Source organism: Indicator indicator, chromosome 13 (assembly GCF_027791375.1).
Source record: "Indicator indicator isolate 239-I01 chromosome 13, UM_Iind_1.1, whole genome shotgun sequence".
Taxonomy (NCBI): domain Eukaryota; kingdom Metazoa; phylum Chordata; class Aves; order Piciformes; family Indicatoridae; genus Indicator; species Indicator indicator.
The window spans coordinates 29,219,187-29,241,047 of record NC_072022.1 but is presented as its reverse complement, the minus strand read 5'-3'; the positions used below and the strand labels follow the sequence as shown (position 1 = coordinate 29,241,047).

The 21,861-nt window shown below is 55.5% G+C and overlaps 1 protein-coding gene across 1 annotated transcript; it reads right to left on the bottom strand.

Annotated features, from left to right (window-relative positions):
• Positions 1–1,523: 1,523 nt before the first annotated feature.
• Positions 1,524–20,375, bottom strand: C13H3orf70 (chromosome 13 C3orf70 homolog). The gene is made up of 2 exons (XM_054385982.1): positions 20,201–20,375; positions 1,524–4,735 (listed from the first exon to the last, which is right to left on the bottom strand). The coding sequence occupies exons 1-2, from the start codon at positions 20,373–20,375 to the stop codon at positions 4,179–4,181; spliced, it is 732 nt and encodes a 243-aa protein (XP_054241957.1). The 3' UTR covers positions 1,524–4,178.
• Between the last annotated feature and the right edge of the window lie 1,486 nt (positions 20,376–21,861).

Here is a 21,861-nt window from a genome sequence, read left to right as displayed (position 1 = left end):
ATCTCAGGGCAGCAGCCATGAGGGCTGAGGGCACAGAGGAGGCAAACCTGCAAGAGGCTGAAGAGTACGGAGAAGAGGAGGTGAGCAGCACCCTGCACAAGGTGTGGTCCCACAGACTGCCATTAAAAAAGTCCCTGCTGGAAGTGTCCTGGTGAGCTGTGCACATGGGCAGCAGGCAAGGGGTGCCACTGCACCCTGCTGGTGTATATCTTGTCAGCAGGGGTGAAGCACAGACCTCCCCTCCTGCCTTTTGCCTGTGCTGGGGTGGGTAGGGAGAGTGTCTGTGTAAAAAAAGCTACTGCAGGTCTGGGAGGGCTGCAGCAGGGAGAGGGGTTGAGATGCCCACTGATGCTAAGCTCCACCCAGTGTTTTGTGGTGCCACGCTGGGCAGTCTGCCCTCCTGGTGGCTACTGCATCCCTTCTCACTCACCTGCAGTGGTGGTTCTCTGCTGTCACCTCTGGCCTGTGGAACACCCTCCAGACCCTCCCCTCACCATATGTTACTGCTCTGGTGAGTGTTACCTTGCCCTGTTCATTTTGCCACCACCCTTGGGTGTTTTGGGGTGCCAGGCACCCCCAGGAAGAGCACAACACCAGGTGGATGTTGCACTCCACACCCAGCACTAATGCCCAGAGCTGGTGTCTGGTCCCTGCAGAACTCACACAGGGCAGTGCTGCTGTCCCAGGAACACAACGGCAGAGCCCACCTGGCAGGGCAGCAGTGCCAGTGCTGTGCACTCCAGGGCCTGGCATGCCCAGTGTGCTTCCTTTCTTCCCACTGAGGAACTACAGAGTGGTGCCTCAGACTGATGCTGCCAGCCTGCAGCCACAGGGGAACCTGGCCAGAGGAGAGTAAAGGGGCTGCAGCCAGCTGAACTGGGGCTGTTCAGCCTGGAGAAGAGAAGGCTGCAGGCAGACCTCAGAGCTGCATTTCAGTATTTGCAGGGGACCTGCAGGCAGGCTGGGGAGGGACTGTTCAGAGAGGCTGTGGGGATAGGACAAGGGGCAGTGGTTTGGAACTGAAGCAGGGCAGAGTTTGGTTGGACATCAGGAGGAAGTTCTGCACAGTGAGGGTGGGGAGACACTGGAACAGACTGCCCAGGGAGGTGCTGAGGCTCCATCCCTGGAGACATCCAAGCTCAGCCTGCATGTACCCTGGGCAGCTTGTTCTGGCTGGAGGCATCCCTGTGACTGCAGGGGGGGTGGAGAAGATGCCCTTGGAGGGTCCCTTCCAGACCAGTGCAATCTGTGAGCCCTGCAGCTCTTTTCCCTGCTGTCCTCCCTGCCGCGAGAGGGGCAGCTCTTTTCCAGAGCAGTGAGACCTGGGCTGTGTGGCTGCCCACCAGCCCTGGGGGGCCTGGTGCACTCCCCTGGATATTCCATTTTCTTTGCCTAGGATTGGGGGTGTGTGAGGTGCTCTGCCTGCTGTGTGAGGGATTCTGCTGGCACTGGCAGACGTTTCTATGGTGTGAGGATGCAGAAAGCAGGACCAGCCAGGTGAGTTGTTCAGCATTTTATTCCAGAGGACATGAACACAGCCTCCCCCTGCCTGCCTGGAGCAGGAGCCCAGGGCATGTCTCTTGCAGCACAACAAAGGAGGCAGGGCTCTGTGTGGGGCCTGTTTCTGAGCTGGGGGTGTGATGTGGCACAGGGAGAAACCTGCCCCTGTGCTGGCTGCTGAAACTGCCCAGACCCAGCCCTGGCCCACCCCAGGCTGCTCCACTGATGCCTCGCTGGGACAAGAGAAGGGAGAGGCAGCTCCTTGTGCTTAAGACATCTAAACAAATCCTGGTTAGGAGACACTCAGAGCATGTGAATATTGCTAATTACTTAGGGTTAGGAAAGGGACCTGACAACAGTGAGGGAACCTGCAAGAGCAGGGAGCCCTGGGGAAGGCTTGGTCAGAAAGTCCCCAGTTGGCTCTGACTGTGCTCACAGCTGCTGCCCCAGCTCCTGCTTGCCTGCAAACGCTGAGCTCAGAGGGCCCTGATGTCCCTTCCCATGCTTGGTGCCTGCAGTGAGGGCTGGCAAGGAGCACTGTGTCCCCAGGAGCGGTCCTCCTGCCCCCCCTTGGGAGGATGCATCTGGCCAGCCACCACCCCAGTCCTTCCAGGCAGGAGAAGCCACCTCTGAAAGGAAGCTCAGGCAGGCACAGGAGTGAGCTCTGTCAGCTCCCCACTGGGGTTACAGTGAAAAGGTTAAATGGATAAATGCTGTGGGTTTGTACATAATGCTTCCTTCTACCTATGGGATGTGTGTAAAGGGGCCAGAGACACTAAAGGGTTGTTAGAAAACCTTAGTTAACCACAAAAGACAAATCCTGCCCTTAAAAAGAAAGAAATCCTATTTAGTTTTACTACAGCCTTCATTGAAACACCCTCAGAACACCAAAGTCATCCCAAGTGCCTTGGCAGGAGAATGCAGCTGGTCCTGCAAGGGTCCAGGGTGCTCCTGGGGCAAGCACTGCACTCCCCCTGAGCCATCACAGCTGCACGTGCAAGGGTCTGGAAGTCTGAGTCTAGAAAGTACGAAGTTACTTTGTCACCATGAAGGGGAACCCCTAGCCCCTGTGCGCACCACACACACTGCTGTCTACATTTGCTAACAAGACTGGGTACGATGTGGACAGGATCAGTACTACGTGGTCAGGGACACTGAGGAATGAGCCTGTGAAGCCACCCTGCAGCTGGGACAAGCCTCTAGCACACTGAACTGCAGCCTGGCAGTCACCAACCAGGGCTGCACTGCAAACAGCAAATGCCAAGAAATTCAGTCCTGGCCACGGCACAGCCATGGCTGACCCCAGCTGCTCCCAGCTGCCTGAAGTCTGAGCACCACCTTGGGTTTTGTGCTGCAGGGCTGAAACCAAACCAGCAGCGAGGCAGCTCACATGTGCCAGCTGCTTGAGGGATGTATACAGCGAGGGTGGGGAGACACTGACACAGGTTGCCCAGGGAGGCTGTGGTTGCTCCCTCCATGGAGGTGTTCAAGGCCAGGCTGGATGAGGCTTTGAGCTACCTGGGCTGGTTGGAGGTCTCCCTGCCCATGGCAGGGGATCGGAGCTGCATGAGCTTTGAGGTCCCTTCCAACCCAACCTACCCCATGACTCTGAATCTGCTCTTTACCCGAGTGCAGCGGAGCAGGAGCAGCATGACCTCAGGCTGTCCTGTAGCAGGTATGGATCCCTTGGGCACCTCTGGGCTGCCCCCAAGCTCTGCTGACACAGTGGTGTGGCTGATGATAAGCTTTTTGTTTTTAAACTTTGTCACTCTTCAGGAAAACGCAGGTCTGGAGGTTGTTGGGTCCTGAGTGCCGGTGTGTGACACCACACAGCACAGGAGGGAGCAGCAGGCAGAGCAGAGGTGGGGGTTGTGTGATTGGAGGTAGCCACTGCCTTCATCTGCTGTCTTCCACCTCAGAGGGTGTTGGTCAGGCAGCTGCATGTCAGCTCTGCCTGCTCCTGCCCACAAAGCTGCCAAAGCCACGTCTTCCCCAGAGCCATGGAGAGGAAAGGGACCAGCTGGAGCCAGGCAGCTGACCAGCAGTCACCTGCTGGGGAGGTTGCAGAGCCTGACAGCCCTCAGCAGGTGCTCGGTGCATAGCCTGGAGAAGAGTTGGAGGCACTTGGGACGTTCTCTAGCCTGCCCTGCTGACCTACTGGAGAATGGTGCCAGTAGCCTCTGAGACAGGGGGCACCAGCACTAGAGAAGAGGATGGACAAGGAAAAAGGCCAGAGGTGGGAAGAGCCTCTCGTGGCCATGCCTTGCAGAGCTGTCTGAGACAGAATAGAGGCAGCTTTGCTCTGCTGCTGGCAAGAGTCCTGCACCAGCTCAGCGCCTGTGCTTTGAACATCCTGGCAGATGGAACCATCTCGAGTGCACATCCTGGTGTGAGCAGTGTATGGTGGAGCCCGGCCCAAGCACAGGGCCTGTCTCAGCTGCAGAAGTCTTGAGCCTGATCATCCAGGCACAGATGGTTTTGGTTGGGCTGAGGATGTGCTCCAGCGGCTCAGGCTGCTGCTCGGTCACCAACACGCAAGTCCCGCGGCTGCACTCCCGGAATCTGAACCCTCAGGTGCACTGGAAAAGAAGAATTGTGGGGAAAAACAGAAAAGAGAAAGCCTACAAAAGCAACGTCCCCAAGTGGGAGCTGGGCTGTGCTGCTGCCAGCCTGTGGGGTCACACAGTGGTTTCTATCGTCTCGATTACTTCCATCTCACACTGAGAGGGCGACAGGAGCGGGCACTCGTCTGGTTCCCAGCTGCTATCCGGGCTGTAATCCTCCTCTGAACTGAGATCGGCCACCCCCTCTGTGTCCTCGTCACACGACTCCATGTAGTGAACCCCCACGGCGTTGATGCCGGAGTCCTCGGAGCTGGAGGGGGACGAGCAGTGCTCCGGCTTTGCTGTGCCGCTCTCCTCCGTGCCGAAGGCGCTGCCGGCGGGCACCGGGCGGGGCCCGCTCCTGAGCGGCGGCGCCGGGGGCTGCCTCTGCACGTAGCACATCTTGCCGTTGATGCACTTGACGCGGTAGCTGTCGAGGAAGAGGTCGGCGATGGCGCAGAGCCGCGGCGAGGCTGGCGGCAGCGGCGGCTGCAGGACGGGCGCGAACTTGAGGAAGTGCTGAGTGAGCGACACCGAGATCTGGATGGTGCTGGGGGGCTCCCGGGGCCGCGCCGGGATCGCCGTGCTAGGCAGCTGCTCCACCGGCGTCATGGGCTGGTAGACGTATTTACCTGCGGGCACAGAGGGCGGGGGGTCATCGCCTGGCACTCAGGCATCGACCCGCGGGCCATCGGTGACAGCGGTGCCCCGCGGGCAGCGGCCGGGCCGTTTGCACAGCATCGCGCAACAGGAGGGACGGGAAGGGACCTCTGCAGATCACAGAATCGTTCTGGTCAGAGAAGACCTCTAGGGTCACCCAGTCCAACCGTCGACCCAATAGTGCCATGCCCCCAAGTGCCATGTCCACACATTTTCCTGCCCCGAAGCCACCTGCAGGACATCACTAACTCCACAGAGTTAACTCCAGGAGCACAAGTCCTGAACGGAGGAGCAGGACGGGCAGCGAGCCTCCCCCAGCCCTTGCCAAGCAGCTCTCCCCCTCTGCTGCAGCCTCTCGCAGCAGCAGCGCTGTTCCCAGGCCCAAGGAGGCTCCCTGCACAGCTTCCCAGGTTGCTTTTGTTTCTGGGGACTAAATCAGATTTGTCTGCATTATGAAGCAGAACTTTTTACATGATTACAATTAGAATTTGAAGGTAGAAAATAAGGGAATTCTCAAGCCATAGAAATGTGTTTGGCATCATGATTATCTGGGTAAAGCAGGAAGAAAATAAGATTAGGTTGGGGCTACAGAGCTGAACCGAGCGAGACCTGAAAATCTTTACTAAAAGAAATAAATAGCAGAAAATCAGCTATGCCTAGGACTGCAAAATGCTGCACTTTACTGGTGTGAAGCCTCTCAAAGATTGCTGCCTCCCTGGGGCTTCTGCACCATGGAAGCACAGCACCAAAGACCTTGCAGGGAGGCTCTGGCATGGGCTTGCACAGGCAGGAGAAGGAGCAAAGCACTGAAGTGCTGCTGTGGTGCTTGCAGCTCTCAGGTAAGGAGAGAAAGCCACCCAAGTCTCCCAACAACAATGAGCTGGTGGGCACAGCTGCCACACCACTCGGTGTTTGCAGCCCTGCTCCTGTCAGTTCCCCCTTCCTGTCTCAGAGACCCCAGCTCGGCTGCAGCAGGCTCTGGGGTGCTCAGAGGCTGTGGCAGGATCTTCACACAGGGTCTGCTTCACCATCCCAGCTCCAGGAAGTGACCAGGGAAACCTCCAGCACTGGAGAAGGCTTTTCCCACCCCTGCTGCTCTGCTGGTGCTGGAAGGGAAATGGCTCATGTGGAAGCTGGCTGTACTCTGCTGGGACTCCAAACCCACAGCACAAGGGCAGGAAGAGCAGAGGAAAGGCCACAGAGCAGGGAGCCAAAAGAGGAGCTCAAGGGAGCACTGGAGTGTGGGAGCAGCGCTGCCAGCCCAGCAAGGGCAGGAAGCAGGCTCAGGGAACCAGCACCAGGTGAAGCTGGAGAGAAAAGACCCCCAAGCCCTCCCTGCCATGGGAGGGAGCAGCCACCAAGCCAGACAGAGAGCAGCGAGGTGGCAGCAGGGGTGGGCTTCTGGTCAACAGATTTGAGCAGCTCACCTCCAACAACTTGTTCAGGCCCTGTGCTCTATGCGATGATTGCCGTCAGCAGAGCCCTGTGCAAGCTCCGTGGTTCAAGCCAGGCTTTGTTCCCTCCTATTTGACTGTGGCTGGATGGCACAAAGCCCAGAGCCCTCTTCCCCACCTGCCATCCTTTACACTGCCTTGCTCTAGTTCCTGGACAGGACTCAGAGGCATTAAGTGCTGCCAACCAAACACTTCAAGCGCAGGGCAGAGCTTCCTCCTCGGTGCCCTTTGGAGCAGCAGTGGAGGGTTGGGGGTCTCTTTGGCATTTTCCAGCTCTTGCTGACACAGCTTCTCTAGGAAGCTCTCTGTGGTAGTTGAGCAGACCTCACCTTCACAACCTGCTGTGACAGCAGCAGCCCCTGGCTTCCTGCCACCCACTCTCCTCCAGAAACCCATCTTTGAAACGAGTGAACATTAAGTCTTGCAAAGACCACAGATGACCACTCAGTGCTGCTGGTTGGACCAGTGTCTGACAGCACTCAGCTCATGGAAACTCAAACCCAGAGAGCAGGATGCTGATTTATTCAGATATCTGAGTATCACAGAATGGCTCTGGTTGGAAGGCACCTCAGAGATCCCATGGGCAGGGACACCTCTCAACTAGACTCAGTTGCTCAAATCCTCATCCAGCCTGTCCTGGAGCTCCTCTTCTGCTGCCTTCCTGTTCCCAGGCCAGCAGCTCCCTCACTGCCTGGTTGTTCCAGCCAGGGCAGCTGAAGAATTCCACAGCTCAGCTGGCTGATGAATGCTCTTGGAAATTACAGAGCTCTGCACAAATCCAGATGCCAGACTAGACACTTCCTCACAAACTGTTTCCTAGGCAGAAGATGATAATTCCATGAAGGAAAAATCCTGCATATGCTGAACATGCAGCCAAAGATCAAACTTCAAATTCTGGGAGAAGCAGTTTGCTGCATTTCAGAGTCACAGACTGGCAGGGGTTGGAAAGGACCTCCAGAGATCATCCAGTCCAACCCCCTGAAATTGTGAGATTGGCCTGAAATTGTGCCAGGGGAGGGTTAGGTTGGAGAGGAGGAAAAAATGTCTTTGCTGCAAGAGTGGTCAGGGATTGGCACAGGCTGCCCAGGGAGCTGGTGGAGTCCCCATCCCTGGAGGTGTTCAAGAAGCTGCAGATGTGGTGCTTCAGACTAAGGATTAGTGGCCATGGCAGTTGGGTTCTGGTTGGACTCAATGATGTTAAGGGTCTTTTCCAGCCTGAATGGTTCTGTGACTCTGTGACTTGTCTCTGCTGGAACCTACAGCTCTGCAATGGCACCAGTGCCCTCCCACTGCAAAGCCAGCCTGCACTGTCACTCAGCCTTGCAAGGCTCTCCTGTTGCCACACACTACTCTGCCAAAGAGATCAGCTCAGGTGGGAGGGAAATCCCCACCAAGAAGAACATCCAAAAACATTCTAATGCTCCCAGGAAGCTTTGGAGGAGTGAAGGCAGAGTAAGGATTATGATGCATGAGTGACAGGAGACAGTGTGGGCTGGGAGGCATCTGCCTCATATCAAGGACAGCTCACTGCATGGTTGCTCTTCCACATCTCCCTGTGTGGGGAGACCATGGGGATCAGCTTCTCAAGCACTGGTTTTCCTTCTAGCAAAATAGGGAGAGGTCCCAAGCGCTCCTCTAGTGGAAGCTGTTCCCCAGCCCAGCAGTGTGGCAGGAGACACAGCGGTCTCTAGGCAGAGCTGCCTGGATGCACACCCCTCTGACATCCACATGAAGCTGTCCTGCAAGTGATGACAGCTACAAGCTGGAGCACTGTGCTGCTGCCTGCACTGGCACAGCAGCCCAAGGACAAGGGAGGAGCTGTCAAATGCCCAACTGGCTCCCCAGGAGGCCAAGGGCAGGAGGTGGCACAGGTGACAGATGGCTCTGCCCTACCAGACTGAGCTGCCCAGGGAGGGAGCTGGGGATTGTTCCCCACTGACAAAGCAGAAAGTCCTGGCAGATGGAGGGGTTCCTCCTTTACAGAGTACAGCAAAGCTTGCTGCCCACACCCTGCAGATGACTCCTGAAGGGCATTCAGCACCCTAAGCCTGCCTGAGGCACTCGGCACCCCTCTTTTTCCCCAAGGGGGATCTGGAACTGATTCTGAACTGAGCACCTCCAGAGTGCTGCTGCTGGGCAGACCCCCACAGCCTGCAGCAGTGCCTCTGGCCTCCCTCCTCCTTTATCCCTCCAGTTACGTACAGAGCATGGGGCAGCAAACTCTGGGCAGCCTGAGCTAGTTGGAAGTGTCCTGGCAGTTGGACATGACCTCTGAGGCTCCCTTCCAACCCAATGCAACCTGTGAGGCTACGTAAACCTTTGCATACCAAGATTGCCCTAACCATGGATGGCCACCAAGGACTACAGCAGCTTCAAACTGCACTTTGCTTAGAGCACAGAGCAGATTTTCTGGAGGGACACATGGAAGGAGACACCCAGAGCACGCTGCTAATGCAGGCTTCTTTGTGTTCATGGCAGAGCATCACCACAGGCTGTGCTGGGAGCCTGGGGCATGGAATGAGCCACCAGAGAAAAAGGAAAACATTCCAGGCCACAGAGGCACTGTTGGATTTACAGCTCAGGCAGAGCTGAAGTGTGCAGTTGGTGGCTATAACAAAGCATAACTAAAAATGCTTGTTGATGTGGAAGAAGCCTTGCAGATAAAGACAAGCAACAGCTTAATGCTCACAATGCTTCTGCCCTTTGCTTCTTCCAAACAACTTCAAGCAAGCACCGAGGATGTTCAAACAAATTTCTGGTGCAAAGAATGCAAACAGAGCACGCTGCACAGCTCCAGTATTCCTGGCATAGCCAGAAGGCACAGTAAGGGCTCATAAAAGAGCCTCCAAGGACACAAGCCAGCTCCCTACCATCACCACCAGCAGTCATGCAACAGGACCTCAGCTGCTGTCCCTGAGGATGTTCAAGGTCAGGCTTGACAAAGCTCTGGGCAACCTGATCTAGAGGAGGATGTCCCTGCTTGCTGGACTGGGTGACCTTTGAGGCCCCTTCCAACCCAAACCATCCTATGGCTCTGTGAAGCACAGCAGGAAACATCAGCAGGCCCTGATGCAAGCAGCATCCTCTGACAGCTGCCCCTACAGCAGAGCACCAACAAATCCTCCCCACTCCCAGCCTCAGCCACACCCAGAGAAGAACCAACCCAGAAAGCTCCTGCAGTGGCTCTGCCAGCAGCCAGTCTGTGCAGTGCTGTTGTGCAGCAGAGGTGTTGGCTGTCACTACTGTGTGCTGACAGACAGCTGTGCCAGCCCCTGGCTCAGGGAGCCCTCAGCTTTGCACAGGAACCCAAGCAAGGGGAGGGGGGAATCAGAAAGGTTTTCTTCCCCAGTTTTGTATCTTAATGCTTTTTGTCTTGATTTGCTTTAAATACAAAAAGGCTGATGTTGGCAAATGCTATGAGCTGTCCAAGCCTCTCAGGCTTTCCTATGCACCTTGGCCTAAGAGCAGGTAACTCTTAAATGCAAACAGACCTGAAGCTTCCTTCTGTCCTCCCTGCTCTTTCCTCTTATTGCTTATATGGATTTACCAGACTTAAAGCAAAAGCAACCCTGAAGGCTTGAGAAATGTTTCCTGCAGTCATAAACCTTCCTAAAGAAGCCCTAATTGCTTACTAACCATTGTGAGGGAATAGAATATGGACATCCCAAAAAGCAGTGCTCAACACTGCACACCACTCATGCTCCTTCCTTCTAGCACCCCTGGCAAGTGTCACACCAGCAGCCCAGCACAGCCCCATGCAGGGTTACAGGCAAGGGAAGCCTCACAGACCAGCTCAGGCACCTCCACCAGCACAGCCTGAACGAGGGCAGCAGCTGAGTGCTGGCATCCCAGTTCGACCTCTGAAGGGGGAGTTTGCCTTCCAACAAGGGAGGGGGTGTCAGTTGGTGACAAACTGCCCAGGAGCCAGCAATGGTCCCTGGCAGCCCAGAGCCAGCTGAGTGCTGAGCTGCAGCCAGAGCAGGGAGAGCAGCAGCACAGGGAGGGGATTCTGCCCTCTGCTCTGCTCAGACCCCACCTGCAGCACTGCCTCCAGCTCTGGAGTCCCAGCACAAGAAGGACCTGGAGCTGCTGGAGAGGGTCCAGAGGAGGCCACCAAGATGATCAGAGGCTGGAGAAGCTCCCCTGTGGGGCCAGGCTGGGAGGGTTGGGCCTGTTCATCCTGAAGAGAAGGCTCCAGGGAGACCTCAGAGCAGCCTTCCAGTGCCTGAAGGGGCTCCAGGAGAGCTGGGGAGGGACTTTGGACAAGGGCTGAGAGTGGTAGGACGAGGGACAATGGCTTTGAGCTGGGAGAGGGGAGACTGAGACTGGAGATGAGGAAGAAATTCTTTGTAGTGAGGGTGGGGAGAGACTGGCACAGGTTGCTCAGGGAGGCTGTGGCTGCCTCCTCCCTGGAGGTGCTCAGGGCCAGGCTGGATGAGGCCTTGAGCAAGCTGGGCTGGTGGGAGGTGTCCCTGCCCATGGCAGGGGGTTGGAACTGGATGCTCTTAAAGGTCCCTTCTAACCCAACCCACTCTATGAATCCCTCTACAAAGCTGCAGTGGGGAGCAGCCTCTCTTGGCATAGACTCATAGAATGCATTGGGTTGGAAGGGGATCTCTAGAGGTCATCTTGTCCAACTCCCTTGCAGTCAGCAAGGACATCTTAACTACATCAGGTTGCTCAGGGCACCATCAAGCCTGACCTTGAATGTCTCCAAGGATGCCTCCACCACCTCCCTGGGCAACCTGTTCTCCCTACCCTCAATTTTTTCCTGCAAATCTGTATCCCACAGCTCTGCTGTTGTGTTGGGGTTTTTGTTTGTTTGTTTTCGTTGTTGTTTTTGTTTTTGTTTTTTTTTACTTCAGTACAGAAAATAGCAAAAAAAGAGCTTAGTGCTAAATATTTATTTTACAAAACCATCCCTGTGCACCATCTGCTCAGGCTTCAGCATCTCCTCATTTCATGCAGCCAGTCAGTGTGCTGATATGGTAACAAAGAAGGATAAGCAGGGATCAGTGTCAGAAGCTACCTAGAGAAGACAAAGGCATTTCCCAGGCACTAGAGAGACAAGGTCCAGGCCTCTTCCAGCTGTCTAGGACATGCTGCAGGGGAGCAGCCTCTGGATGCCATGGGAACGTTTTCCTGTGAACCTTCAAAGAGGCCGCACACTCCAGGGGTTCCTGAAGAAAAGTCCTGTCCAACTTGCCATGCAAGAAGCACCCAGGGGAGACAGCCTGGGTGGAGGGCTGGAGCAGGAAGCTGGGGCTTGTAGCTTGGAACAGCCACCTTCTGCTGGCTGCTTTCCTGGTGGGCAAAGCAAAGCAAAAGGTGGCTGTCTCCTTTCCCCTGCCCTGCCCACAGAGGGGCTAATGCTGGTGGGCTGCAGGAGGCTGCAGAGCTGATCAGCCCACCCTGACACAGGTGGTGGTGTCTGAGCCTTTGGCCGGGGACAAGCAGCACCTGTGAGTGACTGCAGAGACCTGGAACATGGCTCAGGGTCAGCAGGCCAGGATCCAAACTCAGGGAGCTGGCAGCAGGCAGCCTGGGGCAGCCAAGCCCCCTGCCTGAGGTGGCTGCAGGCATGCTCCAGCCCCAGCACTGCACCCTGGGCCCCCGGGGGGGTGGCAGCAGAGCACAGCAGGGACAACGTCCCAGGGCTGAGGACAAGCACACAAGCAGAACAATTGTGAGGGCAGAGGTGTGGGTTCTGCAGCTCTGCAGCCAGCAGTCAGAACCAGAACACAAATGCATGCCTCTTGTTAGAGTTGTTGTACAACACAGGTTAAATATAAACTCCAACTGCTGCTTTGCCTGAACTAAAGCGTGGGGATGTTAAAAACCAGGCCCAGCTGCCAAGCAATTGGATTTAACTTTCCCAGTAGGTTTTTCACTTCCATCTATGTGAACATACTCAGCTATTGGCAAAACCATCTTTAAATTACACCGACTGCACTTCTTGAATGCTGTGATCAGTCCCTATATAAAAACTGAGCAGTGGAAGAACCAAAGGCATTATGAAAACCTCCTCCAGATCTTCTGGATAGAGGAATTCGTGAAGGTGCTGGAATGAAAACCACACACACTCAAGCAGGGCCACTTTGCAAGCAGGAAGATACAGATATCTAAATCCATAGTGCCTGGCATCCAATCTGCTGTCAGTCAGCTTTTGATGCCAGCACAGGCTCGTGCCACCCATCCACTGCTGAGCCCACTCTGTCCCAGCTCTCATTCTGGACTATCTCACAGTGTTTGTGAGGAAAGCATTTTGTTTTTTGTCCTTTATAGAAACAAAGATGGCTGATACAGCCTTATCAATGTGCAGAACCAGAGCACCAAGGCTTGAGGGGAGCCATGAAGTGTAAGACACTTAGAGCCATTACATAAAAACACCCCAAGATGTCCCTTTGGTACAGGCTCAGCTCTGCTGGTGGTATCAGCATGAGCAGCAAAAAGCTGCCTATTCTGGATGAGTGCTGCCAGGGAATTGGAGGTCCTGTGCCAAGTACCTGAAAGCCCTCTTCAGTGCTTCCAGCAAGGCTGAGCACACAGCCAGCTCTGCAGACCTGCAGGATGGAAACCATGAGGACCATAACCTGGAGAGTCCATTTGTCTCGGAGGGCAGTGCCACAGGCTGGAGCAGGCCCTGCGGGGTGAGACCTGTGAGATGTCCACCAGCAGCCACAAGAGCAAGAAGGATGTGGCAGAAGGCACTGCAGCCCTGCACCTTTGCCTTTGGGTGTGAGGAGCAGGCACCTCACAGACTGAAGCTGGCAGATGGATCTCCCACCTGCAGAGCCCAGGCAGGAAGCCACATGCCTGCCACAGAACCCTGTTCCCTCCTGCCATACAGAGTTTATTTCTGAGCTGGCACCCTGCAGTGAGAGAAGTGCCTGAAGCCTCCTGCCAGAATGGAGGCCCCTGAGCAGGAGCAGGGGCTTGGCCTGTACCACAAAGCTGTTCAGAACATCCTGAGTTCACAACCATGCCAAGAGCTGCTAGGACACAACCTCAGTGAATGCTTCCTTTAGCAGTAACTTGCTTCTGGCAGCAAACATCCACAGCCTTCCTCCTGAGGCTTCTCCCCAGCAGCTTTCCAAAGCCAGCAGGTTAACCCTTTGAGCAGCTACAGCAAATTGTTGCCACTGCTCTGCAGCAATCAGAGGCTCTTGCCAGCAGATCAGTGACTTTTGGCCAAGCAGACCAAGTCTCTGTGAACCACACTCCTCAGATGGACACAAACACAGCCTCCCAGCTGTGCATGGCAGAGAGCTTTGGCTGCAGCACACGAGGCTCCCTCAGGAGAAGGAGGAGCAGTGATTTCTATTCAGTCCTGTACCAGGCATAGAGGGGAGTCAGTCCTCCAAGAAGTACTTAGAGCAGGAAATTGAATTCAGAGCTTTTCCTGTGGTCTGCTCCTTTCAAGTGCTCTCAGAAGTTTTGTTAATAATAACAGAACAGGTCTGTGTCTAAACAGAGCTGTGTTACAGAGAGGATTTCAACATGAATGCCAGCAGGCACTGATCACAGAGTCACAGCAGGGCAGTGGCTGGAAGGGACCTCCAGAGATGATCCAGTCCAAGCCCCCTGCCAGAGCAGGGCACCCAGGGCAGGGCACACAGAACACAACCAGGTGGGGTTGGAAAGGCTCCAGAGCAGGAGACTCCACAACCTCTCTGGGTAGCCTACTCCAGGCCTCCAGCAACCTCACACCAAAGAAGTTTGCTGAGGTGGCACCTCCTGGGTTCCAGCTTGTACCTGTTGGTCTTTGTCCTATCTCTGGGCACCACCAAACAGAGCCTGGCCTCTTCCTCCTGCCCGCCAGCCTTGATAGACATTGATCAGATCCCTCTCAGCCTTCTCCTGTCCAGACTAAACAGCCATCACCAGTGCCAGGCTGGCAACTTCAGCAAGCTCCAGTCCCCATCACATCTGGCAGACAGGGACACACACGAGGCCCTGGTACACTGCTGGCCTCCTGCTCACTCTGGGATGTGGCAGAGAGTTTTATTGTCATCCAAAGCCAACACAAAACCAACCCATCAGAACACAGGCAAGGAGATGTGCAGTGCATGCAGCGCTGCACAGCACCCCAGGGCTTGTGTCAGGATCCCCTCTAGAGCTGTAACTGCCTCTTTAACACGGAGGGATGAGGAGAAGCTGACAGGCAGACATAGCTCCTAGCCCCCAAGCTCTCTCATGGCACACTCGAATACCTTCAGTAACTACTGGAGCTCACTTTCCAGTGCTCTGTTACAGGCTGCCTTGCTGATTCCCTGCTCACAGCTCCCGCGGGCAGGCTGGGCTCTGAATAATTACACAGGCTTCAAAGATTGCCAGAGCCCCTGCTGAGAGCTTCTGTGCCTCCAGAGACACGGTGGAAATGCTTCCTGTGTGCACAGAGCTGCTTAGATGCTGAACACATCATCAGGGAGCAGGGAAAATCCCAGCATCTGCCAAAGGACAGGCAGGAGAGGGGATGTGACACCCAACCACAGCCTCCTGCAGGAGATAGCAGCGGGGCTGGCCCCAGCAGAGAGCTTTCACCAGATTTGGGGGACAGAAAAGGAATTGGTTTGTGTTAAATTGTTATAAAATATGACCACTGGTATTTGGAGTAGAGAGCAGTGTAAGAAACAAGGCTCTGCTGGAGGGCAGCCAGGTGCAGTGGGTGCCCTGGATCACTTCAGTGCCTGGCAGCAGCTGTGGCAGATAGATGACCACCTCCCCCTGCCCAAGCACACAGCACAGACCGAGCCCAGACCCAAGATGGCTGGCTGGTGCAGCACTGGGGAGCCTGCAGACACAGTGAGGAGGGATGGAGCTCGCTCTGAGAGCCAAGAGAGACTCTGGGCTCCCTGTTCAGCAGGCAGACAAACAAGAAACATAAATACCCTCTGATCCTGACCCCTGGAACAGGCGCCAAAGCCAGAGAAGACCTTCTCCCCCAAAGCAGCCAGAGGACACATGCCTTTTGGGTCATGTCACCTATCACAAACCCCACGTTCTGCTCCTGGCTGAGGAATGAGTCTCTTGGGTGCCTTGCCAAGCCTGCCTGGCCTCATGCATTACTGCCAGGGCTGGATCCAAACCCGGCTGTGCCAGTGCCATAATTCTGTGCTGCGCAGCGGGGAGCAGGAAGCTGTTTCAAGGCACACCTGCCAGTGCCCTACACCACTTGGCAGAAGGCAGGGGTGGGGTTAAAAACCTCTACTGCCACCACAACCCTGCAGCATGGCTGAGCCTGGTAACTCTTCTCTCCTGACCATCCAAGGGAGACCTCACAGCTTTCACCCACATTCAGTTTCTTAGCTGCAAATGATCCAAACAGCTGAATCTTGCAAAACTGGTGGGACTAAAATTGATTTGCTGCATGTTTTTCAAAGTAAAAGACCTGCAGGAGGCTTTCAGGATCTAAAAGATTGCTTTTTTAATGCTGAATCAGGGCAAAACCCACCAAAACCAACCCGCAAAACACAGAAAGGCCAATACAAGGCAGCACAGTCACTATCTATTGACACAGTGCTGTGAAACAGGAGTGCTGGATAACCACCACAGGATATACTGAGAGTTCTCTAAGGTGTTTAGCAGAAGGCAAGATGTTCAGACTGAAAAATAAACACAGTTGCACATCGCCTGATTTTTGCATTGCCCAGGATAAAGCCAGCCTTGTAATTGTATTAGTGGGATACTCTCTCTGGGGAGCTCTCAGGAAGTAAATTAGCAAAACACAGTCCAAGTCCATCAAGACAGATGTAACCCCAAGGATCTGATCCTTTCTGACAGAAGCAGGCACCACCAGATAGCAACAGTGCAAATCAGGGCTGCAGCAGATATCTAGAGGTGAGGAAAGGAAGGCTGCAGGCCTGCCTCTGGCACACATTTGCTCTGACTCTGGAAAAAGCAGATATTAGTCACTTAAAGCTCTCAACCTGCTTCTAATAAACAGAACCCCATAAGGCTGCTGGAGAGGAAGGGAAGAAGGTGGACAGGGGACTGTCACCCTGGCAAGAGGAGCAGACTGAAAGGGCACAGCACAAGCAACAGAAATGGGTAAAAGGACAAACACAGGGGCTGGCCACAACACCTCTTGGGCCAGCACCTTTTTCCCTCTGGGGAAGAGGACTCTGAAGGCTTGAGCCCTCATCCCACTTCCAGATGGAGACAGGAGCTGTGAGGCAGCCGATGTCGGGCAGCATGCAGGAGAGGCTGTTGTAGACACTTTTTGCAGGACACAGTGCGCTGTGGCATCTCCACAGAGCCAGGCGTCTCCAATGACACCCTGCCAGCCCTCACACCTGCAGCCTCCCCAGGCCCATCTGGCATATGCTTGTTATGGAGGTTTGGTTGGGTTCAGGGCTCCCAGACACAAGAGCACATCAAAGCAGCACCTCCCATCTCAGAGGCAAATCTGCTCCCTACCAACCCCAAAACAGACTGGAAATGACCCAAAAGGAACTCCCAGAAGTCCTGCAGATACCCCCAGCACCTGAGGTGCCCAAGCTGTTTGGGTCCCCTGCACAGTCTCTGATGTTGCCTGCCAGCTGTTCTTGCTGGTTTAGGGACAGAGAAACAGGGGAGGTAAAGAGAGCACTTCAAGCACTGGTTCCTGCACTGCGTGCCAACAGGGATGGCTTTGGGGAGTTCAGACCAGGCTCTTCTCAATTATTACATCTACAGCCAAGTGGCTCTGCAATGCTAAATTGCTTCTGTCACTGAAGCAAGCAGATGTGCTCCTGAATACACCAGGAGCCAACCTACTCCGTGCAGCAGGGGCGAGTTTCTGCAGTTCCCTCAGCATGAGTGCGCTTGCTCCAGGAGCTGACATTCTCCAGGACCTTCACCACTGAGAGGAAATAACATTCCAAAGGCCATCTAATTCATCTAATTGATACAGAGCTGCCTGCACCTCAACACAGCCCTTAAGAGTCAGAGAAAAGCACTTTGGAGAAGCCTCTGAGGATTCCCAAGTCAGTGTTAGAGCGCTGCACCCATGTAGGAGGGCTCCCAGCACTGCTTAATGACAGCCCTGACCTCGCATCATTTCCCATTATAGGATTCATCCTTATCCCTTTCAAGTCCAACTCAACTCATTCTGCAGGAGCACGGTACAAAAAGATCCTCAGCGCTGAAATTTGCATTAGGAAATAAGGGGGCCAGAAAGGAGCACACTTCTGTGTGGGTTCAAGACACTGAGCCCTGTGGCTGTCTGCATTTCAAAGCATCACAGGGCAGCTGTACCCCAGCTTCCTTCACCATCATCAGGAACCAAGCAGGAAGTCTGCACTCTGTGCCAAAGCTGTCCTGATTTTTGCAGCCTGTGATTGCCATGGGAAAGCTAAGGGTTGGACGGGATCTCAAGTGGTCCTTCCAAGAGGGAAACAGCTCCATGTACCTCCAGAGAACCACAGAGTTGTTTTGGTTGAAAAACACCTCTAAGATCATTGAGTGACACCACAGGACACTGGCCTGAGCCTTCCTTAAAGGCCTCCAAGGACCATGATTCCTCACTTATTTTAAATACTCTGTTCCCTTGCTTCATTTCTCTTCCCAGCTAAAATGTTCTCTAACACCCAAACCTAAACTTTGCTTGCCAAAGGCAGGTGATCACTGCTTATCTTCCAGGTATGTGTAGAGAAGGACTAGAACACAGCTTGCCTTGCAAGGCTGCCTTTACACTGTGCAAAGCTCCCCTCCCCTTTGTCCATCAATCTTTCACAGCCCAAGCAACTCCTCTGCCTTTGCAGCCCCTTGTAAATCCTATTTTCTAAGCTGTGGTCTCCTACAGAACCTCCCCAGTTCTCCTGCAGCTCTTTAAAATGCAATGCTCAGACAAAGCCATCAGCCTGGGTTCATCATTACTGAGCTAAAGAGACTAATTAAACTGCACCCTGCAATGCTGCTGTGAATGCAACTCCAAGTGAAGGCTTCTGGCTTTGGATTGAGCAGAAAGGCCTCCTGCTGATGCACGCTGGGTTTGTGACCCATCCTCATCTCCAGATCCTTCTACACCGTGACACTTCTTTAGCTGTTCCCAGCTCCATATCTGCCTCCCTCTTCCCAGGACCAGCCCCAACTGGTTTCACATAGCACCTGAATAGAAACAACATTCTGGGCTCTGGTCCTGTAGTCCAGAGTGCTCATGAGCTCACAGATCTTGATGGTGACCACAGATAACTAAAGTCTATGGAAATCTTGCAGAAGAGTGTAGCCAGGTCATACCTTCAGGGCCTTTGTGGCATTGATCAGGTGCCAATGAAACATACTGGAGTGGGTCCAGGGGAGGCCACCAAGATGATCAGAGGGCTGGAGCACCTCTCCTATGGGGACAGGGTGGGAGAGTTGGGGCTGTTCAGCCTGGAGAAGAGAAGGCTCCAGGGAGATCTCAGAGCAGCATTCCAGGACCTGAAGGGGCTCCAGGAGAGCTGGGGAGGGACTTTGGACAAGGGCTGGGAGTGCCATGATGAGGGACAATGGCTTTGAGCTGGTAGAGGGGAGAGAAAGACTGGAGATGAGGAAGAAATTCTTGAGAGTGAGGGTGGGGAGAGACTGGCACAGGTTGCCCAGGGAGGCTGTGGCTGCCTCCTCCCTGGAGGTGTTCAGGGCCAGGCTGGATGAGGCCTTGAGCGACCTGGGCTGGTGGGAGGTGTCCCTGCCCATGGTAGGGGGTTGGAGCTGGATGAGCTTTAAGGGGGCCCTCCAACCTAAACCATTCTTTGCATCTATGAATCTCTGTCCTTGTGCAGCTGGTGACTACAACACCTGCCATTTGTGCCACCACCCAGTACTCGTTTCAAGGCACAGAACCTTGCTCTGAACTGATTTTACCTGAACACCAAAGCAAGGCAACACTCCTGAGCATGTCACTAACTCAAAGAGCAGCTCTCAGCCAAGCGAGAGGCAGCTTTTCAGGCAAAGCCTTTGCCAGAAGTGTGCATGAGGGGGAATACATCTAGAAGCTGAAACTGTGGGGAGGGATGATGACAGACTTCAAAGGAGAACAGGATGTCAAAGGACATCTTCAGCAGCACCAAGCCCTCACATAAGGGTCTAGCTTTAGCCCTGGGCACCCAGACTTTAAGACCTCCACGCACAACACAAGTGCACAGCTCCATCCCCATTCCCTGCCCTAGAAGCACCATGCTGTTTGAAACGCCTGCTCCTCAAGGCTCTGTGCAATTAATTATTCATCAAAGTGTGTTTGGACATCTACAGCTCAATCCCAGCCTCCATGATTATGCACATCAGCATCCTGAACACAGAGATTAAAGTCGTCAGGCACCCAGTTGGATGAGCACTGGGGTTTGAGGCAGTTACTATGTGCTATATATATCCTAAAGCAGTCACTTCTCCCAAGATTTTAAACTGTATGCTTGTATGAAGAAAATCACAGAACCATCACTTCAGTTGGAAAAGACCTTGAAGATCATCGAGTCCAACCATGAGCCAACTCTACAAAACGCCCGAACCGAGAACGAAGGAGCTGCTTAATGGTTCTTCCGAATTGAATGGCAGCTGCTGCTGCCGCTGCTGCATGCGGTGTGCCAGGGCAGCAGCCGGCCCCGCCAGCAGCTCGGCCCCTCCGCCCGCTCCCCGGCTCCGAACGATGTCTGGACGCCGGGCCCCGGTGCAGTTGCCCCGCTGCCCCCCACCAACCCGCCCGCCCGTTCCGCCGGGAGCAGACCCGAAGTTTGGGGTCCCATCGCTGCAGGTCGGGCCCTGGGTTCCCTGCACCCCGCCCGGGCGCCTCCAGGAGCCTGGGCAAGGACAGCTCCGGCGGGGCGGGCTGCTCACTACGGGCGGCTGCGGAGCCGAACGGGGACAGGGCGGGACGGAGCCGGAGGCGGCCCAGGCAAAGGCAGGACCGCTAGGACAGCTCGGACCGCTGGGACCCCTGGAACCCCTCGGACTGCTGGGATCGTTGGCACCGCTAGGATCGCTGGGACCCCTCGGACCCCTCGGCCGCTCGCTTGCTCACTCACTCACAGTGGCACCATCCCAGGTGGCAGCACCAGTGCAGGCGGAAGCAGCGGCCGTGGCTGTGGGTGGCGCAGAGCGAGAGTCCGTCGCAGGGCTGGAAGTCAGGTCTGCCCGCGCAGCTGCGGGCCAGTGCCTGAGCCTCGTCCAGCTTCTCGCTCTTGGCCGCCGCCGCCCCGCTCATGGCGCCTGCCGCTCCGCCCGCAGCCCCCGCGCCGCAGCGGCCGGGAGGAGGAGGAAAAGGAGGTGGCGGTGTTCGAGGAGGAGGAGGAGAAGGAGGAGGAGGAGGAGAAGGAGGAGGAGGAGGAGGAGGAGGAGGAGGAGGAGGAGGAGGAGAAGGCGCCGAGCCGCAGCGGGCACTGTCCGCCCGCCCAGCGCCGCGGGCAGGGCCCGGCCGCCCCGCTCCCGCCGGCTCCTCCCCACCCTGCCCCGCCCGGGGACCGCGGGATGTCGCCGGTGCCTCCCTGCCGCCCGTCCTTCGGCACCACCCGCTGCCCCGAGCTCCGCTGACCGCCCGGAGCCGGCCCGGGGGTACGCAGAGCCGAACGGCCCGGGGCGAAGCCGCTCCGAGAGCAGGGTGGGCGGTGGAGGGGTGCGAGGCCGGGCTGGGGCTCCCTCGGGACTGCCCAGCGCTGTGTGAGTGCCGCTGGGGATAGCAGCTCTGCCGCGCCGGGGGCTGCGGCAAGGGCACCTGCCGTGAATTTTAACCCGTGATGGGACTGAAGTGGCTGTTCAAAGGCATCTCGCAGTGCAGGAGCAGCGGCAGCCCCAGTGGAGAGGAACGATGCTAGGCACTTGCTGGGCCGGCCGGGAGCCCGCAGCAGCCCTCTCTCATCCCTGCCATGGTCGGGCGTGCCGAGCTCCCACGTGCAACCCGCCGGCATCCAGGCACCCTTTAAGGGCGTCCAGACGGCACCCTCTCATAAATGTGAGAATGCAGCAAGCAGGACGGATGAGATGATCCAGATGCTCCAAGATCTGGGTCACTCCAAGTGTGTGGCTATTTTATGAGTCAGGTGGACATGGATCAGTGCCAGGTGGATGGAGCAGGAGACTGAGCTGCTTGCACACATGGCACCGGCAGTTCTTGTTTTGAGGTTTATTTTTCATGCTACCAATTCTCAGGTCGTTTCCATCTAAACATGAGGAGGAACTTCTTTACTTTGAGGGTGCTGGAGGCCTGGAGCAGGCTGCCCAGAGAGGTTGTGGAGTCTCCTGCTCTGGGGACTTTCCAACCCCACCTGGCTGTGTTCTGTGTGCCCTGCCCTGGGTGCCCTGCTCTGCCAGGGGCTTGGACTGGATGATCTCTGGGGGTCCCTTCCAATCCCTGCCACTCTGTGATTCTGTGATTTAATCATAGAATGGTTTGGGGTGGATCATCATTTAAAGATCATCCAGTTCCAACCCCCCTGCTATGGGCAGGGACAGCTGCCACTAGCCCAGGTCACTCAGGAAGACCCAATCTTTGCACAAGCATTAACAGCCTTTATCTTCTGGTCTGTAAAATAATCAGTAGCTAGAGTTTTGGTTAATAAGGGTGTGGAAGTGCGTTGTTATCTTCCACAGAGACTTCTTTACAGACAGCAGCTCTGCATCACAATGACCTCACTGTGCTGGGGAACTGCTCAACCCCAGCCCATGCTCACCTGGCTTACAACAGTCACACCTGC